The sequence below is a fragment of the Salvelinus namaycush genome, unplaced genomic scaffold (genome assembly GCF_016432855.1).
Source record: "Salvelinus namaycush isolate Seneca unplaced genomic scaffold, SaNama_1.0 Scaffold162, whole genome shotgun sequence".
Classification (NCBI taxonomy): Eukaryota; Metazoa; Chordata; class Actinopteri; order Salmoniformes; family Salmonidae; genus Salvelinus; species Salvelinus namaycush.
The window spans coordinates 39944-61250 of NW_024058364.1; the positions used below are offsets into that span (position 1 = coordinate 39944).

General features: G+C 42.1%; 1 protein-coding gene across 1 annotated transcript; it reads right to left on the bottom strand.

Annotated features, from left to right (window-relative positions):
• Nucleotides 1-2538: 2538 nt before the first annotated feature.
• On the bottom strand, nt 2539-19630 carry LOC120037199 (membrane-associated guanylate kinase, WW and PDZ domain-containing protein 1-like). Its single transcript, XM_038983376.1, has 5 exons — nt 19436-19630; nt 8278-8354; nt 7965-8114; nt 7588-7726; nt 2539-3804 (listed from the first exon to the last, which is right to left on the bottom strand). The coding sequence occupies exons 1-5, from the start codon at nt 19626-19628 to the stop codon at nt 2969-2971; spliced, it is 1395 nt and encodes a 464-aa protein (XP_038839304.1). The 5' UTR covers nt 19629-19630; the 3' UTR covers nt 2539-2968.
• Between the last annotated feature and the right edge of the window lie 1677 nt (nt 19631-21307).

The following is a 21307-nucleotide window of genomic DNA, read 5'->3' on the forward strand; positions in this document are numbered from 1 at the left end:
ATTTTGCCACAACTTTGGAAGTATGCTTGGGGTCATTCTCCATTTGGAAGACCCATTTGCGACCAAGCTTTAACTTCCTGACTGATGTCTTGAGATGTTGCTTCAATATATCCAAATAATTTTCCTCCTCATGATGCCATCTATTTTGTGAAGTGCACCAGTCCCTCCTGCAGCACAGCACCCCCACAACATGATGCTGTCACCACCATGCTTCACGGTTGGGATGGTGTTCTTCGGCTTGCAAGCCTCCCCCCTTTTTCCTCCAAACATAACGATGGTCGTTAAGGCCAAACAGTTCTATTTTTGTTTCAGCAGACCAGAGGACATTTCTCCAAAAAGTATGATCTTTGTCCCCATTTGCAGTTGCAAACCGTAGTCCGGCTTTTTTTATTCTGGTTTTGGAGCAGTGGCTTCTTCCTTGTTGAGCGGCCTTTCAGGTTATGTCGATATAGGACTCGTTTTACTGTGGATATAGATACTTTGTACCTGTTTCCTCCAGCATCTTCACAAGGTCCTTTGCTGTTGTTCTGGGATTGATTTGCATTTTTCGCACCAAAGTACATTCATCTCTAGGAGACAGAACGCGTCTCCTTCCTGAGCGGTATGACGGCTGCGTGGTCCCATGGTGTTTATACTTGCGTACTATTGTTTGTACAGATGAACGTGGTACCTTCAGGCGTTTAGAAATTGCTCCCAAGGATGAACCAGACTTGTGGAGGTCTACAATGTTTTTTCTGAGGTCTTGGCTGATTACTTTAGATTTTCCCATGATGTCCAGCAAAGAGGCACTGAGTTTGAAGGTAGTCCTTGAAATACATCCACAGGTACACCTCCTATTGACTCAAATGATGTTTTAGCCTATCAGAAGCTTCTAAAGCCATGACATAATTTTCTAGAATTTTCCAAGCTGTTTAAAGGCACAGTCAACTTAGTGTATGTAAACTTCTGACCCACTGGAATTGTGATACAGTGAATTATAAGTGAAATAATCTGTCTGTAAACAATTGTTGGAAAAATGACTTGTGTCATGCACAAAGTAGATGTCCTAACCGACTTGCCAAAACTATAGTTTGTTAACAAGTGGTTGAAAAACGAGTTTTAATGACTCCAACCTCAGTGTACGTAAACTTCCAACTTCAACGGTATGACAGTAACTTTCCCAAAATGTCCAGGTTTTCCAGAAGTCCTGGTTGGAGGATTTCAGAATTTCTGCTTATCCTGATTCCAGACATCTTCCAATAGGGTTTTCTGTTGCTTATCCTGATTCCAGACATCTTCCAATAGGGTTTTCCGTTGCTTATCCTGATTCCAGACATCTTCCAATAGGGTTTTCTGGTAAACCAGGGAATGTAATTGGATTTTTGGGAACGTTACCAGCTTTTCGGAAACTATATATGACAACATAATTATTGTCCCCCAGATATCTGTAACATCACATCGTAAGACTACATATGAAAGATGTTAAGGAGAGAATAAGTTACAATCCAGGATAAGCAAGCAGGAGGCAAATCATTTCTATTAATCATTTATCTAAATCTAAGTAATATTTTCACAAAAAAATTAAATAAATCATCTACATAAAATATAATGCAAACGTGATATGATATAAACAAAGTGTAATATTATAATGTTAGTATAGTGGTTCCTCCTCATATTATAATACATCACTATAGCCTCTAGGTGGTGCTAACCATCCATTTTGGTTTGTAGAGAGGGTTGATATGTGGAGATGTTTGATGTAGCTGCTGTCTGGTTTGTAGAGAGGGTTGAAATGAGGAGATGTAGCTGCTGTCTGGTTTGTAGAGAGGGTTGATATGAGGAGATGTAGCTGCTGTCTGGTTTGTAGAGAGGGTTGATATGAGGAGATGTTTGATGTAGCTGCTGTCTGGTTTGTAGAGAGGGTTGATATGAGGAGATGTAGCTGCTGTCTGGTTTGTAGAGAGGGTTGATATGAGGAGATGTAGCTGCTGTCTGGTTTGTAGAGAGGGTTGATATGAGGAGATGTAGCTGCTGTCTGGTTTGTAGAGAGGGTTGATATGAGGAGATGTAGCTGCTGTCTGGTTTGTAGAGAGGGTTGATATGAGGAGATGTTTGATGTAGCTGCTGTCTGGTTTGTAGAGAGGGTTGATATGAGGAGATGTAGCTGCTGTCTGGTTTGTAGAGAGGGTTGATATGAGGAGATGTAGCTGCTGTCTGGTTTGTAGAGAGGGTTGATATGAGGAGATGTAGCTGCTGTCTGGTTTGTAGAGAGGGTTGATATGAGGAGATGTAGCTGCTGTCTGGTTTGTAGAGAGGGTTGATATGAGATGTAGCTGCTGTCTGGTTTGTAGAGAGGGTTGAAATGAGATGTTTGATGTAGCTGCTGTCTGGTTTGTAGAGAGGGTTGATATGAGGAGATGTTTGATGTAGCTGCTGTCTGGTTTGTAGAGAGGGTTGAAATGAGGAGATGTAGCTGCTGTCTGGTTTGTAGAGAGGGTTGATATGAGGAGATGTTTGATGTAGCTGCTGTCTGGTTTGTAGAGAGGGTTGAAATGAGGAGATGTAGCTGCTGTCTGGTTTGTAGAGAGGGTTGATATGAGGAGATGTTTGATGTAGCTGCTGTCTGGTTTGTAGAGAGGGTTGAAATGAGGAGATGTAGCTGCTGTCTGGTTTGTAGAGAGGGTTGAAATGAGGAGATGTTGTTGTTACTTGCATATCCATTATAAAAAATGTTGTGATGACAATGATTATGTTGAAGATAATACCACTCATTATGATATAGATCCAATGTGATAGTGGACTTCTATAGGCAATGGTGTTAGGTAGGTAGAGTCATAGGGTTATGATGATGGGTCCTAGTCAAGAGGTGGGTTAACAGGGGGATTGGGTGGTGCAGTGGTCAGGGTTTTCTAGAAATCCTGGTTGGACAAATTCTGGAATTAAAACGAGGAAATAATCCATGAAACCTCTAACCAGGATTATATATCATCTACAGGTCAAGACCTTCTCTCAGCCTGTTTCCTGTCAGTCTGTATCCCACCAAAACCTGAGACGTCTGCAGGTCAGGTTTAATCCAGGGACTGTTGTCGGTGGCCCTCTGTGGCTGTGTGCTGCTCCAGGGGCCTGGGGTGTGGGATGCATGGTTGGCCCGGAGCCATGACTGGGTGCTCCAAGGGTTTCCTCTCTGGTCCCTGGGGTCTTGGGCGGTGGAACCGAAGATGCTAGCTGCAGACAGGCTGACCTGGTCAGAGAAGCTGTCCCCACCAGTCCCTGTTTCCCCTGATTCCGCATTGGACAGCTCAGCCTCTCCCTCCTGCAGCGGCTTGAGGAAGGAGAAGAGAGCTCTCTCTGCAGGTCCAGAATCCTCTCTCTCCCTCCTCCCCCCTTCCCTCTTACCTTCACCTGGGTTTCTGATGGGAAGCTCCTCTGTCTCATCTCCCCTCTCTCTCCTGTTCTTTTCCCTCTTACTCTGCATTTCCCTGCTCCTCTGCTGTTTTGACCTCTGTTTGGCCTCGCTGGGCCTCACCTCCTCCTCCACTTCCTGTCTGTTCTTGGGTAAACTCTGGGTGCGTTTCCCGTTGTCCTTATCCCCTAAACTCTGACCTCTGTGGCTGACCACCTGACCCTCCTCGGGCCAATCCAGGTCTGTGTCAGGAGTACCTCCTCCTCTGCTCCTCGTTCCCCCCAGACTACCTCCTTTACTCTGCCTCTCTCCTCCTCTATCCACCCTTTCGCTCTTCCTTGGCAGAGAGTGCGTCTTATCTACTGCAGCCACACCCGCATCCTCTGGGTAGAGAGAGAAGGAGACTGATCTGGGATCATGGTCTGAGAGAGAGAGAGGGGGGGGGGGGCGAGATGGCAGAGAGAGAGGGAGAAAGGGCAGAGAAAGAGGGGGAGGAGAGGGCAAAGAGAGAGAGAGAGAGGGAGGGGGAAGCGGGGCAGGGGGGGTGAGAGAGCAGAGAGAGCGAGAGAGAGAGAGAGTGAGGTCAGAGAGAGAGAGAAAGATCAGAGAGCGAGAGAGCGAGAGAGAGAGAAAGAGAGAGGTCAGAGAGAGAGAGAGAGAGAGAGAGAGAGAAAGAGAGAGAGAGTCAGAGAGAGAGAGAGAGAGAGAGAGAGGTCAGAGAGAGAGGGGGGGGAGAGAGAGAGGTCAGAGAGAGAGAGAGAGAGAGAGAGAGGTCAGAGAGAAAGGTCAGAGAGAGAGAGAGAGAGAGGTGATAGGGAGTTAGAGGGAAAACACCAATTAGAAACCAGTCTCCAGTTTAACACAAACAACAAACAGTGTTATCCAAGTTTGAAGTAAAACAAAACAGGTGACGATGAAATGGGATGAAAATGTAGAGAATAGCGAGCCCCGTGGCTCTTTGTTTCAGCAAGCCTAAGTAATGTACTGTAAATGTTCACTGAGATAACACGACTTATGTTTCTACTGAAATACAATGATTATGGAGACTGAACAACAACTTCTATTCAATTATATCTAGGTTTGCAAAATTCTGGTAACTTTTCCAAAATTCCCTGGTTTTCCCAAAATCCTGGTTGTAAGATTTTTTTTGAATTGCATGAAATCTGGGAAACATCCAACCAAGATTTCTGGAAAAACGGTGAATTTTGTGAAAGAGACTGAGTTTTTTTCCAAACCTAGTTCTATCACAACTACACTTTGTGATAGTGTACTGTTGGATCCTATACGACTATGAGCGGTGTATAAATATATGTCTATTCCATAGGTCTGGAGGTACGACTCACTGTGCATAGAATTTATCTACAAGAGCGAATAAACACGGACATAAGGGACAACCCTGCCGTTTACCTCTTGATAATGTAACTCAGGACAACAAGAACATGTGCTTCAGACTGTACGGTTCAGTTGGGAAGAGGCACTAGCAACGTCAAGTCACGCAGGGATCACATACTAGACTGGATAACAGGGTCTACTAAGTGGTTCTAGAACATAAATCAAAGAGAATGGAAGACTAACAGGAAGAGATACCAACCGCGTATTCTCTGTTCTGCCGACGACATAGAAACAAGGCTCTCCCTGCTTAGAGTTGGTCATACACAGAGACAGGCTGGAGAGCTCCACTGAGAGGGAGGAGGAGGAGAGGGACATAAAGAGGAGAGAGAAAGACGAAGGTGAAGGGACAGTACAAAGAAAGAAGGAGACCACATGTACGGTCAGGAAAAAGAGAGAAATAGGAAGAAGAAAGTCAGGAAGATCCAAGACTCTGAGAACTGAGACTCTGAGAACTGAGACACTGCGAACTGAGACACTGCGAACTGAGACTCTGAGAACTGAGACTCTGAGAACTGAGAACTGAGACTCTGAGAACTGAGACACTGCAAACTGAGACTCTGAGAACTGAGACTCTGAGAACTGAGACTCTGAGAACTGAGACTCTGAGAACTGAGACACTGCGAACTGAGACTGAGAACTGAGACTCTGAGAACTGAGACTCTGAGCACTGAGACACTAAGACTCTGAGAACTGAGACTCTGAGAACTGAGACTCTGAGAACTGAGACTCTGAGAACTGAGAACTGAGACTCTGAGCACTGAGACACTCAGACTCTGAGAACTGAGACTGAGACACTCAGACTCTGAGAACTGAGACTGAGACACTCAGACTCTGAGCATTGAGACTCTGAGCACTGAGACTGAGACACTGAGACTCTGAGCATCGAGACTCTGAGAACTAAGACTGAGACACTGAGACTCTGAGCATCGAGACTCTGAGCACTGAGACTGAGACACTGAGACTCTGAGCACTGAGAAAGAAAGCTGAGGAAACAAGTGAAAGAACTATCCAGAATGGGTCAATAAAGGTCACTAAGAGACCAATCAGGGTTTTAGATGCTAGCTAATGTTCTAGCAATAGTCATGTCCTTCACCGAGACGCACAAACATTTTACATCCCAATTGGATCTTTGTTAGGTTTCTGTTATGTCTCACCCACCTCCCTTCCCCGTCTCTCACCATAGTCTGGGACGTATCCTTCCTCCCCGTCTCTTAACATAGTCTGGGACGTATTCTTCCTCCCCTCCCTGTCTCTCACCATAGTCTGGGACGTATCCTTCCTCCCCTCCCTGCCTCTCACCATAGTCTGGGACGTATCCTCCCTTCCCTGTCTCTCACCATAGTCTGGGACGTATCCTCCCCTCCCTGTCTCTCACCATAGTCTGGGACGTATCCTCCCTTCCCTGTCTCTCACCATAGTCTGGGACGTATCCTTCCTCCCTACCCTGTCTCTTACCATAGTCTGGGACGTATCCTTCCTCCCTACCCTGTCTCTTACCATAGTCTGGGACGTATCCTTCCTCCACTCCCTGTCTCTTACCATAGTCTGGGACGTATCCTTCCTCCCTACCCTGTCTCTTACCATAGGGAAGGGAGGAATGATATGTCCCAGACTGTCTCTTACCATAGTCTGGGACATATCCTTCCTCCCTACCCTGTCTCTTACCATAATCTGGGACATATCCTCCCTACCCTGTCTCTTACCATAGTCTGGGACGTATCCTCCCTTCCCTGTCTCTTACCATAGTCTGGGACGTATCCTCCCTTCCCTGTCTCTTACCATAGTCTGGGACGTATCCTCCCTTCCCTGTCTCTTACCATAGTCTGGGACATATCCTACCTCCCTTCCCTGTCTCTTACCATAGTCTGGGACGTATCCTCCCTTCCCTGTCTCTTACCATAGTCTGGGACGTATCCTCCCTTCCCTGTCCCTTACCATAGTCTGGGACGTATCCTCCCTACCCTGTCTCTTACCATAGTCTGGGACGTATCCTCCCTACCCTGTCTCTTACCATAGTCTGGGACGTATCCTCCCTTCCCTGTCTCTTACCATAGTCTGGGACGTATCCTCCCTACCCTGTCTCTTACCATAGTCTGGGACGTATCCTCCCTACCCTGTCTCTTACCATAGTCTGGGACGTATCCTCCCTACCCTGTCTCTTACCATAGTCTGGGACGTATCCTCCCTACCCTGTCTCTTACCATAGTCTGGGACGTATCCTCCCTACCCTGTCTCTTACCATAGTCTGGGACGTATCCTCCCTACCCTGTCTCTTACCATAGTCTGGGACGTATCCTCCCTTCCCTGTCTCTTACCATAGTCTGGGACGTATCCTCCCTACCCTGTCTCTTACCATAGTCTGGGACGTATCCTCCCTACCCTGTCTCTTACCATAGTCTGGGACGTATCCTCCCTTCCCTGTCTCTTACCATAGTCTGGGACGTATCCTCCCTACCCTGTCTCTTACCATAGTCTGGGACGTATCCTCCCTTCCCTGTCTCTTACCATAGTCTGGGACGTATCCTCCCTACCCTGTCTCTTACCATAGTCTGGGACGTATCCTCCCTTCCCTGTCTCTTACCATAGTCTGGGACGTATCCTCCCTTCCCTGTCTCTTACCATAGTCTGGGACGTATCCTCCCTTCCCTGTCTCTTACCATAGTCTGGGACATATCCTACCTCCCTTCCCTGTCTCTTACCATAGTCTGGGACGTATCCTCCCTACCCTGTCTCTTACCATAGTCTGGGACGTATCCTCCCTTCCCTGTCTCTTACCATAGTCTGGGACGTATCCTCCCTTTCCTGTCTCTTACCATAGTCTGGGACGTATCCGTTTCCTTTCTTCAGTATCAGGTGTATACGATGTCCTCCTCTTCTTATCTGCTCTACGGCCTGGCTGTGGGTCATTCCTGTTGTACTGTCACCATTTATCTCTACCAGCTGGTCACTCACCTACACAACAGCAATACAATACAGGTTACACAACGACAACAACTACACACGCACACACGCACACACACACACACACACACACACACACACACACACACACACACACACACACACACACACACACACACACACACAGACACACACACACAGAGAGAAACACACACACACCTGTATCTTGTGGCTGTGCGAGGCAGACCCTCCCTCCATCAGTCCCAACACACCCAACAGCCTGTCTCACCTGTATCTTGTGGCTGCGCGAGGCAGGTCCTCCCTCCATCAGTCCCAGGACATACAGGCCCATGTTGTACTCACTGCCCCCCCGCAGACTGAAGCCAAAACCTGTAGGACCTCTCTCTAGGTCTACACTATAGTAACGCTGGTCCTGCTGCTAGAAGGAGAGAGTTAGAGAGGAGAGAAAGATGATACTATCGCTCTGGGATTGACCGGGCAATTGTAAATACACCAAATTATTAGAGAGGAAATTATCTGAAATGATGTACACACATAAAACTATGAATAAAAAAATAAAAAAATACACATACAAGCCTCACCTTGGGCCTCCGTCTGTGGCCTTTCCTTGTCCTGCCGTCAGCCTCTAACTCTGGGCCTTCTGACAGATTAGAGGAGTCTAAGGGAAGAAAGATTAGAGGAGTCTAAGGGAAGAAAGATTAGAGGAGTCTAAGGGAAGACAGATTAGAGGAGTCTAAGGGAAACCAGATTAGAGGAGTCTAAGGGAAGACAGATTAGAGGAGTCTAAGGGAAGAAAGATTAGAGGAGTCTAAGGGAAGACAGATTAGAGGAGTCTAAGGGAAACCAGATTAGAGGAGTCTAAGGGAAGACAGATTAGAGGAGTCTATGGGAAGACAGATTAGAGGAGTCTAAGGGAAGACAGATTAGAGGAGTCTAAGGGAAGACAGATTAGAGGAGTCTAATGGAAGACAGATTAGAGGAGTCTAAGGGAAGACAGATTAGAGGAGTCTAAGGGAAGACAGATTAGAGGAGTCTAAGGGAAGACAGATTAGAGGAGTCTAAGGGAAGACAGATTAGAGGAGTCTAAGGGAAGACAGATTAGAGGAGTCTAATGAAAAACAGATTAGAGGAGTCTAAGGGAAGACAGATTAGAGGAGTCTAATGGAAGACAGATTAGAGGAGTCTAAGGGAAGACAGATTAGAGGAGTCTAATGGAAGACAGATTAGAGGAGTCTAAGGGAAGACAGATTAGAGGAGTCTAAGAGAAGACAGATTAGAGGAGTCTAAGTGAAACCAGATTAGAGGAGTCTAAGGGAAACCAGATTAGAGGAGTCTAAGGGAAACCAGATTAGAGGAGTCTAAGGGAAACCAGATTAGAGGAGTCTAAGGGAAACCAGATTAGAGGAGTCTAAGGGAAACCAGATTAGAGGAGTCTAAGGGAAACCAGATTAGAGGAGTCTAATGGAAGACAGATTAGAGGAGTCTAATGGAAGACAGATTAGAGGAGTCTAAGAGAAGACAGATTAGAGGAGTCTAAGGGAAGACAGATTAGAGGAGTCTAAGGGAAACCAGATTAGAGGAGTCTAAGGGAAGACAGATTAGAGAAGTCTAAGAGAAGACAGATTAGAGGAGTCTAATGGAAGACAGATTAGAGAGAAGACAGATTAGAGGAGTCTAAGAGAAGACAGATTAGAGGAGTCTAAGGGAAGACAGATTAGAGGAGTCTAAGGGAAGACAGATTAGAGGAGTCTAAGGGAAGACAGATTAGAGAAGTCTAAGGGAAGACAGATTAGAGGAGTCTAAGGGAAAACAGATTAGAGGAGTCTAAGAGAAGACAGATTAGAGGAGTCTAATGGAAGACAGATTAGAGGAGTCTAATGGAAGACAGATTAGAGGAGTCTAAGGGAAGACAGATTAGAGGAGTCTAATGGAAGACAGATTAGAGGAGTCTAATGGAAGACAGATTAGAGGAGTCTAAGGGAAGACAGATTAGAGGAGTCTAAGGGAAGACAGATTAGAGGAGTCTAAGGGAAGACAGATTAGAGGAGTCTAAGGGAAGACAGATTAGAGAAGTCTAAGGGAAGAAAGATTAGAGGAGTCTAATGGAAGACAGATTAGAGGAGTCTAAGGGAAACCAGATTAGAGGAGTCTAAGAGAAGACAGATTAGAGGAGTCTAAGGGAAGACAGATTAGAGGAGTCTAAGGGAAGACAGATTAGAGGAGTCTAAGGGAAGACAGATTAGAGGAGTCTAAGGGGAGACAGATTAGAGGAGTCTAAGGGAAACCAGATTAGAGGAGTCTAAGAGAAGACAGATTAGAGGAGTCTAAGGGAAGCCAGATTAGAGGAGTCTAAGGGAAGACAGATTAGAGGAGTCTAAGGGAAACCAGATTAGAGGAGTCTAAGGGAAACCAGATTAGAGGAGTCTAAGGGAAGACAGATTAGAGGAGTCTAAGGGAAGACAGATTAGAGGAGTCTAAGGGAAGACAGATTAGAGGAGTCTAAGGGAAGACAGATTAGAGGAGTCTAAGGGAAGACAGATTAGAGGAGTCTAAGGGAAGACAGATTAGAGGAGTCTAATGAAAAACAGATTAGAGGAGTCTAAGGGAAGACAGATTAGAGGAGTCTAATGGAAGACAGATTAGAGGAGTCTAAGGGAAGACAGATTAGAGGAGTCTAATGGAAGACAGATTAGAGGAGTCTAATGGAAGACAGATTAGAGGAGTCTAAGAGAAGACAGATTAGAGGAGTCTAAGTGAAACCAGATTAGAGGAGTCTAAGGGAAACCAGATTAGAGGAGTCTAAGGGAAACCAGATTAGAGGAGTCTAAGGGAAACCAGATTAGAGGAGTCTAAGGGAAACCAGATTAGAGGAGTCTAAGGGAAACCAGATTAGAGGAGTCTAAGGGAAACCAGATTAGAGGAGTCTAATGGAAGACAGATTAGAGGAGTCTAATGGAAGACAGATTAGAGGAGTCTAAGAGAAGACAGATTAGAGGAGTCTAAGGGAAGACAGATTAGAGGAGTCTAAGGGAAACCAGATTAGAGGAGTCTAAGGGAAGACAGATTAGAGAAGTCTAAGAGAAGACAGATTAGAGGAGTCTAATGGAAGACAGATTAGAGAGAAGACAGATTAGAGGAGTCTAAGAGAAGACAGATTAGAGGAGTCTAAGGGAAGACAGATTAGAGGAGTCTAAGGGAAGACAGATTAGAGGAGTCTAAGGGAAGACAGATTAGAGAAGTCTAAGGGAAGACAGATTAGAGGAGTCTAAGGGGAGACAGATTAGAGGAGTCTAAGAGAAAACAGATTAGAGGAGTCTAAGGGAAGACAAATTAGAGGAGTCTAAGGGAAGACAGATTAGAGGAGTCTAAGGGAAGACAGATTAGAGGAGTCTAAGGGAAGACAGATTAGAGAAGTCTAAGGGAAGACAGATTAGAGGAGTCTAAGGGAAGACAGATTAGAGGAGTCTAAGGGAAGACAGATTAGAGGAGTCTAAGAGAAGACAGATTAGAGGAGTCTAATGGAAGACAGATTAGAGGAGTCTAAGGGAAGACAGATTAGAGGAGTCTAAGGGAAACCAGATTAGAGGAGTCTAATGGAAGACAGATTAGAGGAGTCTAATGGAAGACAGATTAGAGGAGTCTAAGGGAAACCAGATTAGAGGAGTCTAAGAGAAGACAGATTAGAGGAGTCTAAGGGAAGACAGATTAGAGGAGTCTAAGGGAAGACAGATTAGAGGAGTCTAAGGGAAGACAGATTAGAGGAGTCTAAGGGGAGACAGATTAGAGGAGTCTAAGGGAAACCAGATTAGAGGAGTCTAAGAGAAGACAGATTAGAGGAGTCTAAGGGAAGACAGATTAGAGGAGTCTAAGGGAAACCAGATTAGAGGAGTCTAAGGGAAACCAGATTAGAGGAGTCTAAGGGAAACCAGATTAGAGGAGTCTAAGGGAAGACAGATTAGAGGAGTCTAAGGGAAGACAGATTAGAGGAGTCTAAGGGAAGACAGATTAGAGGAGTCTAAGGGAAGACAGATTAGAGGAGTCTAAGGGAAGACAGATTAGAGGAGTCTAAGGGAAGACAGATTAGAGGAGTCTAAGGGAAGACAGATTAGAGGAGTCTAAGGGAAGACAGATTAGAGGAGTCTAAGAGAAGAATATAAGAAAGGGGCAATTTGCAGTTTCTACATAAAAAAAATTGGGACTTTGGGAAATGAATGATATGAACCCATTGATTCTTGAAGCATATAACTTCTAAATGCTTAATGAGCTTAGTTAATCTGTTGTACCCCATCAGAACCTAAAACAGGAACTTGTTTCACTTGAATGTTTGTAATCAAAGTAAATGTATACAAAACACTAGAGCCTCAACACATGGTTAAAACTATCATGTTGATAACATGAATGGTCAGTCCTTGCATCCATAGCTCTGTCTATGAATTTGAGAGTGGTAAGGTAGCCTAGTGGTTAGAGTGTAGAGGCGGCAGGTAGCCTAGTGGTTAAAGTGTAGAGGCGGCAGGTAGCCTAGTGGTTAGAGTGTAGAGGCGGCAGGTAGCCTAGTGGTTAGAGTGTAGAGGCGGTAGGTAGCCTAGTGGTTAGAGTGTAGAGGCGGCAGGTAGCCTAGTGGGTAGAGTGTAGAGGCGGCAGGTAGCCTAGTGGTTAGAGTGTAGAGGCGGTAGGTAGCCTAGTGGTTAGAGTGTAGAGGCGGCAGGTAGCCTAGTGGGTAGAGTGTAGAGGCGGCAGGTAGCCTAATGGTTAGAGTGTAGAGGCGGCAGGTAGCCTAGTGGGTAGAGCGTTGGGCCAGTAACCGAAAGGTTGCTGGATTGAATCCCCAAGCTGACAAGGTAAAAATCTGTCGTTCTGCCCCTGAACAAGGCAGTTAACCCACTGTTCCCCGGTAGACTGTCATTATAAATAAGAATTTGTTCTTAACTGGCTTGCCTAGTTAAATAAAGGTAATATATACATATATATATATATATATATATATATATATATATATATATATATATATATATATATATATATTTCTCCAGCCCCGTCCCTCATCTTTATACCGAAACAGGGTCTGGAAGAACACTTTGTTATTGTTTCAACTGCTGACTGCGGCTTTAAGAGACATTGAAGCTTCATAAAGCCTTCGTTAAGCCTTCATAAAGCCTTCATTAACACTACATACATGTGTTACAAATCATCTATAACTGTACGTCAAGCTCTATAAAGGGTTCATAAATGTATCATAACTATGTGACATAACCACCAATGTCAAATGTGACATTACTCACTATGTCAAATATGACATAAACCTGTGCTTTATAAAGGGTGGCATAAGCACAGCTTAATATAGGCCTTATAAATCATATTCAATTGAGGCTTCACAAAGCATTTATAACCCTGTCATGCATCTTGGTAAAGCATTTAAATGCCAGGATATTGGGGACGATTGTCGGGACCACCCATAGGTAAAAATGTATTCACGCACGACTGTAAGATGCTTTGGATAAAAGCATCTGCTATATTGTATACATTATATTTCTCTAAAACATTTCTAGGACGGCCCAACCTCTTTCCCTCTTGGTGTATAGTCAATATCGGACCTCAACTTCCCCCAAAATGCTGTGCTGCAGGGTGACACACACTCTAAAGTACAGTCAGTCACAGCAAAAACCGTTGCTAGGGCCTTTTAAAAACGTTGCTAGGGCCTTTTAAAAACGTTGCTAGGGCCTTTTAAAAACGTTGCTAGGGCCTTTAAACCGTTGCTAGGGCCTTTAAACCGTTGGTAGGGCCTTTTAAACCGTTGGTAGGGCCTTTTAAACCGTTGGTAGGGCCTTTAAACCGTTGGTAGGGCCTTTAAACCGTTGGTAGGGCCTTTTAAAAACATTGCTAGGGCCTTTAAACCGTTGCTAGGGCCTTTTAAACCGTTGGTAGGGCCTTTTAAACCGTTGGTAGGGCCTTTTAAACCATTGGTAGGGCCTTTTAAACCATTGGTAGGGCCTTTTAAACCATTGGTAGGGCCTTTTAAACCATTGGTAGGGCCTTTTAAACCGTTGGTAGGGCCTTTTTAAACCGTTGGTAGGGCCTTTAAACCATTGGTAGGGCCTTTTAAACCGTTGGTAGGGCCTTTTAAACCGTTGGTAGGGCCTTTTAAACCGTTGGTAGGGCCTTTTAAACCGTTGGTAGGGCCTTTAAGCTGTTTGGGCTGCAGGGGCAGTATTGAGTAGCCAGATAAAAGGTGCCCATTTCAAACGGCCTCGTACTCAATTCTTGCTCGTACAATATGCATATTATTATTACTATTGTATAGAAAACACTCTCTAGTTTCTAAAACCGTTTGAATTATATCTGTGAGTCAAACAGAACTCATTTGGCACAAACTTCCTGACCAGGAAGTGGAAAGTCTGAAATCGAGGCTCTGTTCTACTTCCTGCCTATAAATGGGCATGATACGTATTAGTATACATGCACTTCATAGACCTTCCCCTGGATGTCAAGAGGCGGTGAGAGAAGAAATTGAGTGTTTATCTTGGTCTGAAGTGGAATACAAGCTCTTTGTATGACGTGTCCCCCATTTCCTGTTTTCTGGAGAGCGCGAGGAGGTACCTGGATTTGCCTTCTGTTTAGCTGCCGTTATAGGCGACTACTATCTCCGGCTTTGATTTTATTTGATACATGTGACCATATCATCGTAAAGTATGTTTTTTCAATATAGTTGAATCAGATTATTGAAATTTTTTTGGGAGTTTTGCCGTGTTCCGTTCTCTGACTTTGTTGACGATGGAGAGATTCGCGCCACTTGGCTAGTGCGCTTGCTAATTCAAGAGGGAAAGAGTCCGTTCTAAATCCAAACAACGATTGTTCCCGACAAAGGACCCCTTGTCCAACATTCTGATGAAAGATCAGCAAAAGTAAGAAACATTTTATGATGCTATTTCATATATCTGTCGTACATGTGAACTAGTCGTCGGCGCCCAACTTTTGGGTACTCTAGCTATACCGAAGCTGGATGTCGTAATGAAGTTATTTTTTAGAATTCTAACACTGCGATTTCATTAAGAACTAATGGATCTATCATTTCCTATACAACATGTATTTTTTAGTTATGTTTATGAATAGCTATTTGGTCAGAATATGTGTGTCAGAAAAAGTGTCAGAAAAAAATCTGGGCGTTATGGGAAAAAGTAGCTAAGTTAGCACAATGTATAACCATTGATTTCAGCTCTAAATATGCACATTTTCGAACAAAACATAAGTGTATGTATAACCTGATGTTATAGGACTGTCATCTGATGAAGAATATCAAGGTTAGTCAAAAATTATATATCTTTTACTGGTTTGTCACGATCGCTAACTTTTACTGCTGGGAAATGGCTTGTGTTTCTGGCTATTGTGGTAAGCTAATATAACGCTATATTGTGTTTTCGCTGTAAAACACTTAATAAATCGGAAATATTGGCTGGAATCACAAGATGCCTGTCTTTCATTTGCTGTACACTATGTATTTCTCAGAAATGTTTTATGATGAGTATTTAGGTATTTGGCGTTGGTGTCTGTAATTATTCTGTCTGCTTTCGGTGCAATTTCTGATTGTAGCTGCAATGTAAACTATGATTTATACCTGAAATATGCACATTTTTCGAACAAAACATAGATTTATTGAATAACATGTTATAAGACTGTCATCTGATGAAGTTGTTTGTTGGTTAGTTTGGTTGGTTCTTGGTTAGTTAGGTTGGCTTTGTGCATGCTACCTGTGCTGTGAAAAATGTCTGTCCTTTTTTGTATTTGGTGGTGAGCTAACATAAATAAACGTGGTGTTTTCGCTGTAAAACATTTAAAAAATCGGACATGTTGGCTGGATTCACAAGATGTGTACCTTTCATATGCTGTATTGGACTTGTTAATGTGTGAAAGTTAAATATTTAAAAAAAATATCTTTTGAATTTCGCGCCCTGCACTTGAAGTGGCTGTTGTCATATTGTGGGCGGCCTCGGGCTTGCAGCCAGAAGAAGTTAAACCGTTGGTAGGGCCTTTTAAACCGTTGGTAGGGCCTTTTAAACCGTTGCTAGGGCCTTTTAAACCGTTGCTAGGGCCTTTTAAATCGTTGGTAGGGCCTTTTAAACCGTTGGTAGGGCCTTTTAAAACATTGGTAGGGCCTTTTAAACTGTTGGTAGGGCCTTTTAAACCGTTGGTAGGGCCTTTTAAATCGTTGGTAGGGCCTTTTAAACCGTTGGTAGGGCCTTTTAAAACATTGGTAGGGCCTTTTAAACCGTTGGTAGGGCCTTTTAAACCGTTGGTAGGGCCTTTTAAACCGTTGCTAGGGCCTTTTAAACCGTTGCTAGGGCCTTTTAAACCGTTGCTAGGGCCTTTTAAATCGTTGGTAGGGCCTTTTAAACCGTTGGTAGGGCCTTTTAAAACATTGGTAGGGCCTTTTAAACTGTTGGTAGGGCCTTTTAAACAAGGTAAGGCCTTTAAAAATCAGCTTTAATTTTTTACCTAATTCAGTTTTTTCCCCAAATTATGATTTCTTGGTTATGTTTTTCCAGGTTTTGGGTTTCCCCCAAAAAATGGTTTCCCCCACTTAAAAAAAAAAAAAACGATAGTAAAATGACACCACTTCAGAGCGTACGCCATCCTTCAGCACAACATGTCACCCTTAATAAAACATAGTAATATATCATGTTCACATTTGTTAATGTCAGGTAGCCTAGTGGTTAGAGTGTAGAGGCGGCAGGGCAACCTAGCGGTTAGAGTGTAGAGGCGGCAGGTAGCCTAGTGGTTAGAGTGTAGAGGCGGCAGGGCAACCTAGCGGTTAGAGTGTAGAGGCGGCAGGTAGCCTAGTGGTTAGAGTGTAGAGGCGGTAGGTAGCCTAGTGGTTAGAGTGTAGAGTACATTTGTTAATGTCATATTTGACATTGGTGATGATGTCACACAGTTATGCCACATTTATGAACCCTTTATAAAGCATGACATTCGGTTATAGATGCTTTGTAACACATGTATGTAGTGCTTATAAAGGCATTATGAAGGATTTATGAAGCCTTTATAAGCTGAACACCTAGTTTCTGAAACAAGTCACATATGTCTGTGTGTAAATAAGTGTGTAAAGGTCTATAACTCACTGGTGTTAGATATTGGTATGTAAATAACTAGATATTGGTATGTATATAACTATATATTGGTATGTAAATAACTAGATATTGGTATGTATATAACTGATATTGGTATTTATATAACTCAATGGGTTTAGATATTGGTAGGTATATAACTAGATATTGGTATGTATATAACTAGATATTGGTATTTATATAACTAGATATTGGTATGTATATAACTAGATATTGGTATGTATATAACTAGATATTGGTATGTATATAACTAGATATTGGTATGTAAATAACTAGATATTGGTATGTATATAACTAGATATTGGTATGTATATAACTAGATATTGGTATGTATATAACTAGATATTGGTATGTATATAACTAGATATTGGTATGTATATAACTAGATATTGGTATGTAAATAACTAGATATTGGTATGTATATAACTAGATATTGGTATGTATATAACTAGATATTGGTAGGTATATAACTAGATATTGGTATGTATATTACTAGATATTGGTATGTATATTACTAGATATTGGTATGTAAATAACTAGATATTGGTATGTATATTACTAGATATTGGTATGTATATAACTAGATATTGGTATGTATATTACTAGATATTGGTATGTATATTACTAGATATTGGTATGTATATTACTAGATATTGGTATGTAAATAACTAGATATTGGTATGTATATAACTAGATATTGGTATGTATATAACTAGATATTGGTATGTATATAACTAGATATTGGTAGGTATATTACTAGATATTGGTATGTATATAACTAGATATTGGTATGTATATAACTAGATATTGGTATGTAAATAACTAGATATTGGTATGTATATAACTAGATATTGGTATGTATATAACTAGATATTGGTATGTATATAACTAGATATTGGTATGTATATTACTAGATATTGGTATGTATATTACTAGATATTGGTATGTAAATAACTAGATATTGGTATGTATATAACTAGATATTGGTATGTATATAACTAGATATTGGTATGTATATTACTAGATATTGGTAGGTATATAACTAGATATTGGTAGGTATATTACTAGATATTGGTATGTATATAACTAGATATTGGTATGTATATAACTAGATATTGGTATGTATATAACTAGATATTGGTATGTATATTACTAGATATTGGTATGTATATAACTAGATATTGGTAGGTATATAACTAGATATTGGTATGTATATAACTAGATATTGGTATGTATATTACTAGATATTGGTATGTATATTACTAGATATTGGTATGTATATAACTAGATATTGGTATGTATACAACTCAATGGGTTTAGATATTGGTATGTAAATAACTAGATATTGGTATGTAAATAACTAGATATTGGTATGTATATAACTAGATATTGGTATGTATATTACTAGATATTGGTATGTATATTACTAGATATTGGTATGTATATTACTAGATATTGGTATGTAAATAACTAGATATTGGTATTTATATAACTAGATATTGGTATGTAAATAACTAGATATTGGTATGTATATAACTAGATATTGGTATGTATATTACTAGATATTGGTATGTATATTACTGTAACGGCAGTCTATTTCGTCCTCCTCATCGGACGAGGAGAGGCGAGAAGGATCGGAGGACCAATGTGCAGCGTGGTAAGTTTCCATAATTTAATGACATGAAAACTAGACAAGAATACAAAACAACAAACGTACTAACCGTCACAGTCCCGTGTGGCACAAACACTGACACAGGAAACAACCACCCACAAAATCACCAACACAAAACAAGCCACCTATATATGATTCTCAATCAGGGACAACGAATTGACAGCTGCCTCTGATTGAGAACCATATTAGGCTGAACACAGAAACAGACAAACTAGACACACAACATAGAATGCCCACCCAGCTCACGTCCTGACCAACACTAAAACAAGCACAACACATAAGAACTCTGGTCAGGATGTTACAATTACTAGATATTGGTATGTATATTACTAGATATTGGTTTGTATATTACTAGATATTGGTATGTATATAACTAGATATTGGTATGTATATTACTAGATATTGGTATGTATATTACTAGATATTGGTATGTATATTACTAGATATTCGTATGTATATAACTAGATTTAGTAGGTATATTACTAGATATTGGTAGGTATATTACTAGATATTGGTATGTAAATAACTAGATATTGGTATGTATATTACTAGATATTGGTAGGTATATAACTAGATATTGGTATGTATATTACTAGATATTGGTAGGTATATAACTAGATATTGGTATGTATATAACTAGATATTGGTATGTATATTACTAGATATTGGTATGTATATAACTAGATATTGGTATGTATATAACTAGATTTAGTAGGTATATAACTAGATATTGGTAGGTATATAACTAGATATTGGTAGGTATATAACTAGATATTGGTATGTATATTACTAGATATTGGTATGTATATAACTAGATATTGGTATGTATATTACTAGATATTGGTATGTATATAACTAGATATTGGTAGGTATATAACTAGATATTGGTAGGTATATAACTAGATATTGGTAGGTATATAACTAGATATTGGTAGGTATATAACTCACTGGTGTTAAGTCTTGGTATGATGGTGAGTCTGAGTGTGTTTCCGGCCCGTCTCATTATCTGTGCCAGGTCTCTGTGAGGCAGGGTGACAACGGACCGTCCCTCCACTGCCTCTAGCTGGTCACCCGGCTGGATCTGACCTGACCGGGCTGCAGGGCTGCCCCGACGCACCGTCACAAACCTATGGGCCAGCATGGGCGAGGCTGGAGAGAGACAGATAGAGAGGGAGAGGGAGAGGGAGAGAGAGAGAGTTTAATCAGTATTGTCAGTCGTTAACGGTGTTAACCGGTGGAGAGATACGGTATGGTATAGTACTATGGAGTAGTACAGTGTCATGACGTTGCCCTCTTTGGGTACAGCGAGCACCACCCCCACCCCCCCCTCCCCTCTCTCTCTCTCTCTCTCTCCTACACCCAGGCTGCTGTTAGGCAGGTCATAAATTCCTGGAGGAGATTCTTCCTCATGGCCAGACAGTATAGAGACAGAGTGAGTTTTCATTGAGAGAACAAAGGAACTTCTTCCACCTCACAGAACTGGAGAACTGAACAAGGTACAAAAGGTCGGTGAAGTACAGCCACATTCCCATAATCCTGTTGATCCATGAGTCTCAGTTCTGAGGCGTGCATCTAATTGTTGTATAAAATGAATGAGTAAAGATGAAACTAGTTGTGAAATTATATAATGTGATTTTAAACTGTTTAATGAAGGAAACTCCAATTCCCTTTGGAGTTTAACTCAGTCATGGGCCCGCCCCTTTCTGCTCTTCCGAATATAAACCCCACCTTGGGAATTTAGACAGGGTTCTATCTGGGTTACAGACTGGAGCAGGGGAGGTTCTAGAATAGAGACAGGGTTCTATCTGGGTTACAGACTGGAGCAGGGGAGGTTCTAGAATAGAGACAGGGTTCTATCTGGGTTACAGACTGGAGCAGGGGAGGTTCTAGAATAGAGACGGTTCTATCTGGGTTACAGACTGGAGCAGGGGAGGTTCTAGAATAGATACAGGGTTCTATCTGGGTTACAGACTGGAGCAGGGGAGGTTCTAGAATAGAGACAGGGTTCTATCTGGGTTACAGGCTGGAGCAGTGGAGGTTCTAGAATAGAGACAGGGTTCTATCTGGGTTACAGACTAGAGCAGGGGAGGTTCTAGAATAGAGACAGGGTTCTATCTGGGTTACAAACTAGAGCAGGGGAGGTTCTAGAATAGAGACAGGGTTCCATCTGGGTTACAGACTGGAGCAGAGGAGGTTCTAGAATAGAGACAGGGTTCTATCTGGGTTACAGACTGGAGCAGAGGAGGTTCTAGAATAGAGACGGGGTTCTATCTGGGTTACAGACTGGAGCAGGGGAGGTTCTAGAATAGAGAGAGGGTTCTATCTGGGTAACAGACTGGAGCAGGGGACAATAGTAAATAACCTACTTCTCTAACAGTAAATAACCTAGCTTGTTTCCCTGCTTCTCTAACAGTAAATAACCTAGCTTGTTTCCCTACTTCTCTGACAGTAAATAACCTAGCTTGTTTCCCTACTTCTCTAACAGTAAATAACCTAGCTTGTTTCCCTGCTTCTCTAACAGTAAATAACCTAGCTTGTTTCCCTACTTCTCTAACAGTAAATAACCTAGCTTGTTTCCCTGCTTCTCTAACAGTAAATAACCTAGCTTGTTTCCCTACTTCTCTAACAGTAAATAACCTAGCTTGTTTCCCTACTTCTCTAACAGTAAATAACCTAGCTTGTATCCCTACTTCTCTAACAGTAAATAACCTATCTTGTTTCCCTGCTTCTCTAACAGTAAATAACCTAGCTTGTTTCCCTACTTCTCTAACAGTAAATAACCTAGCTTGTTTCCCTACTTCTCTAACAGTAAATAACCTA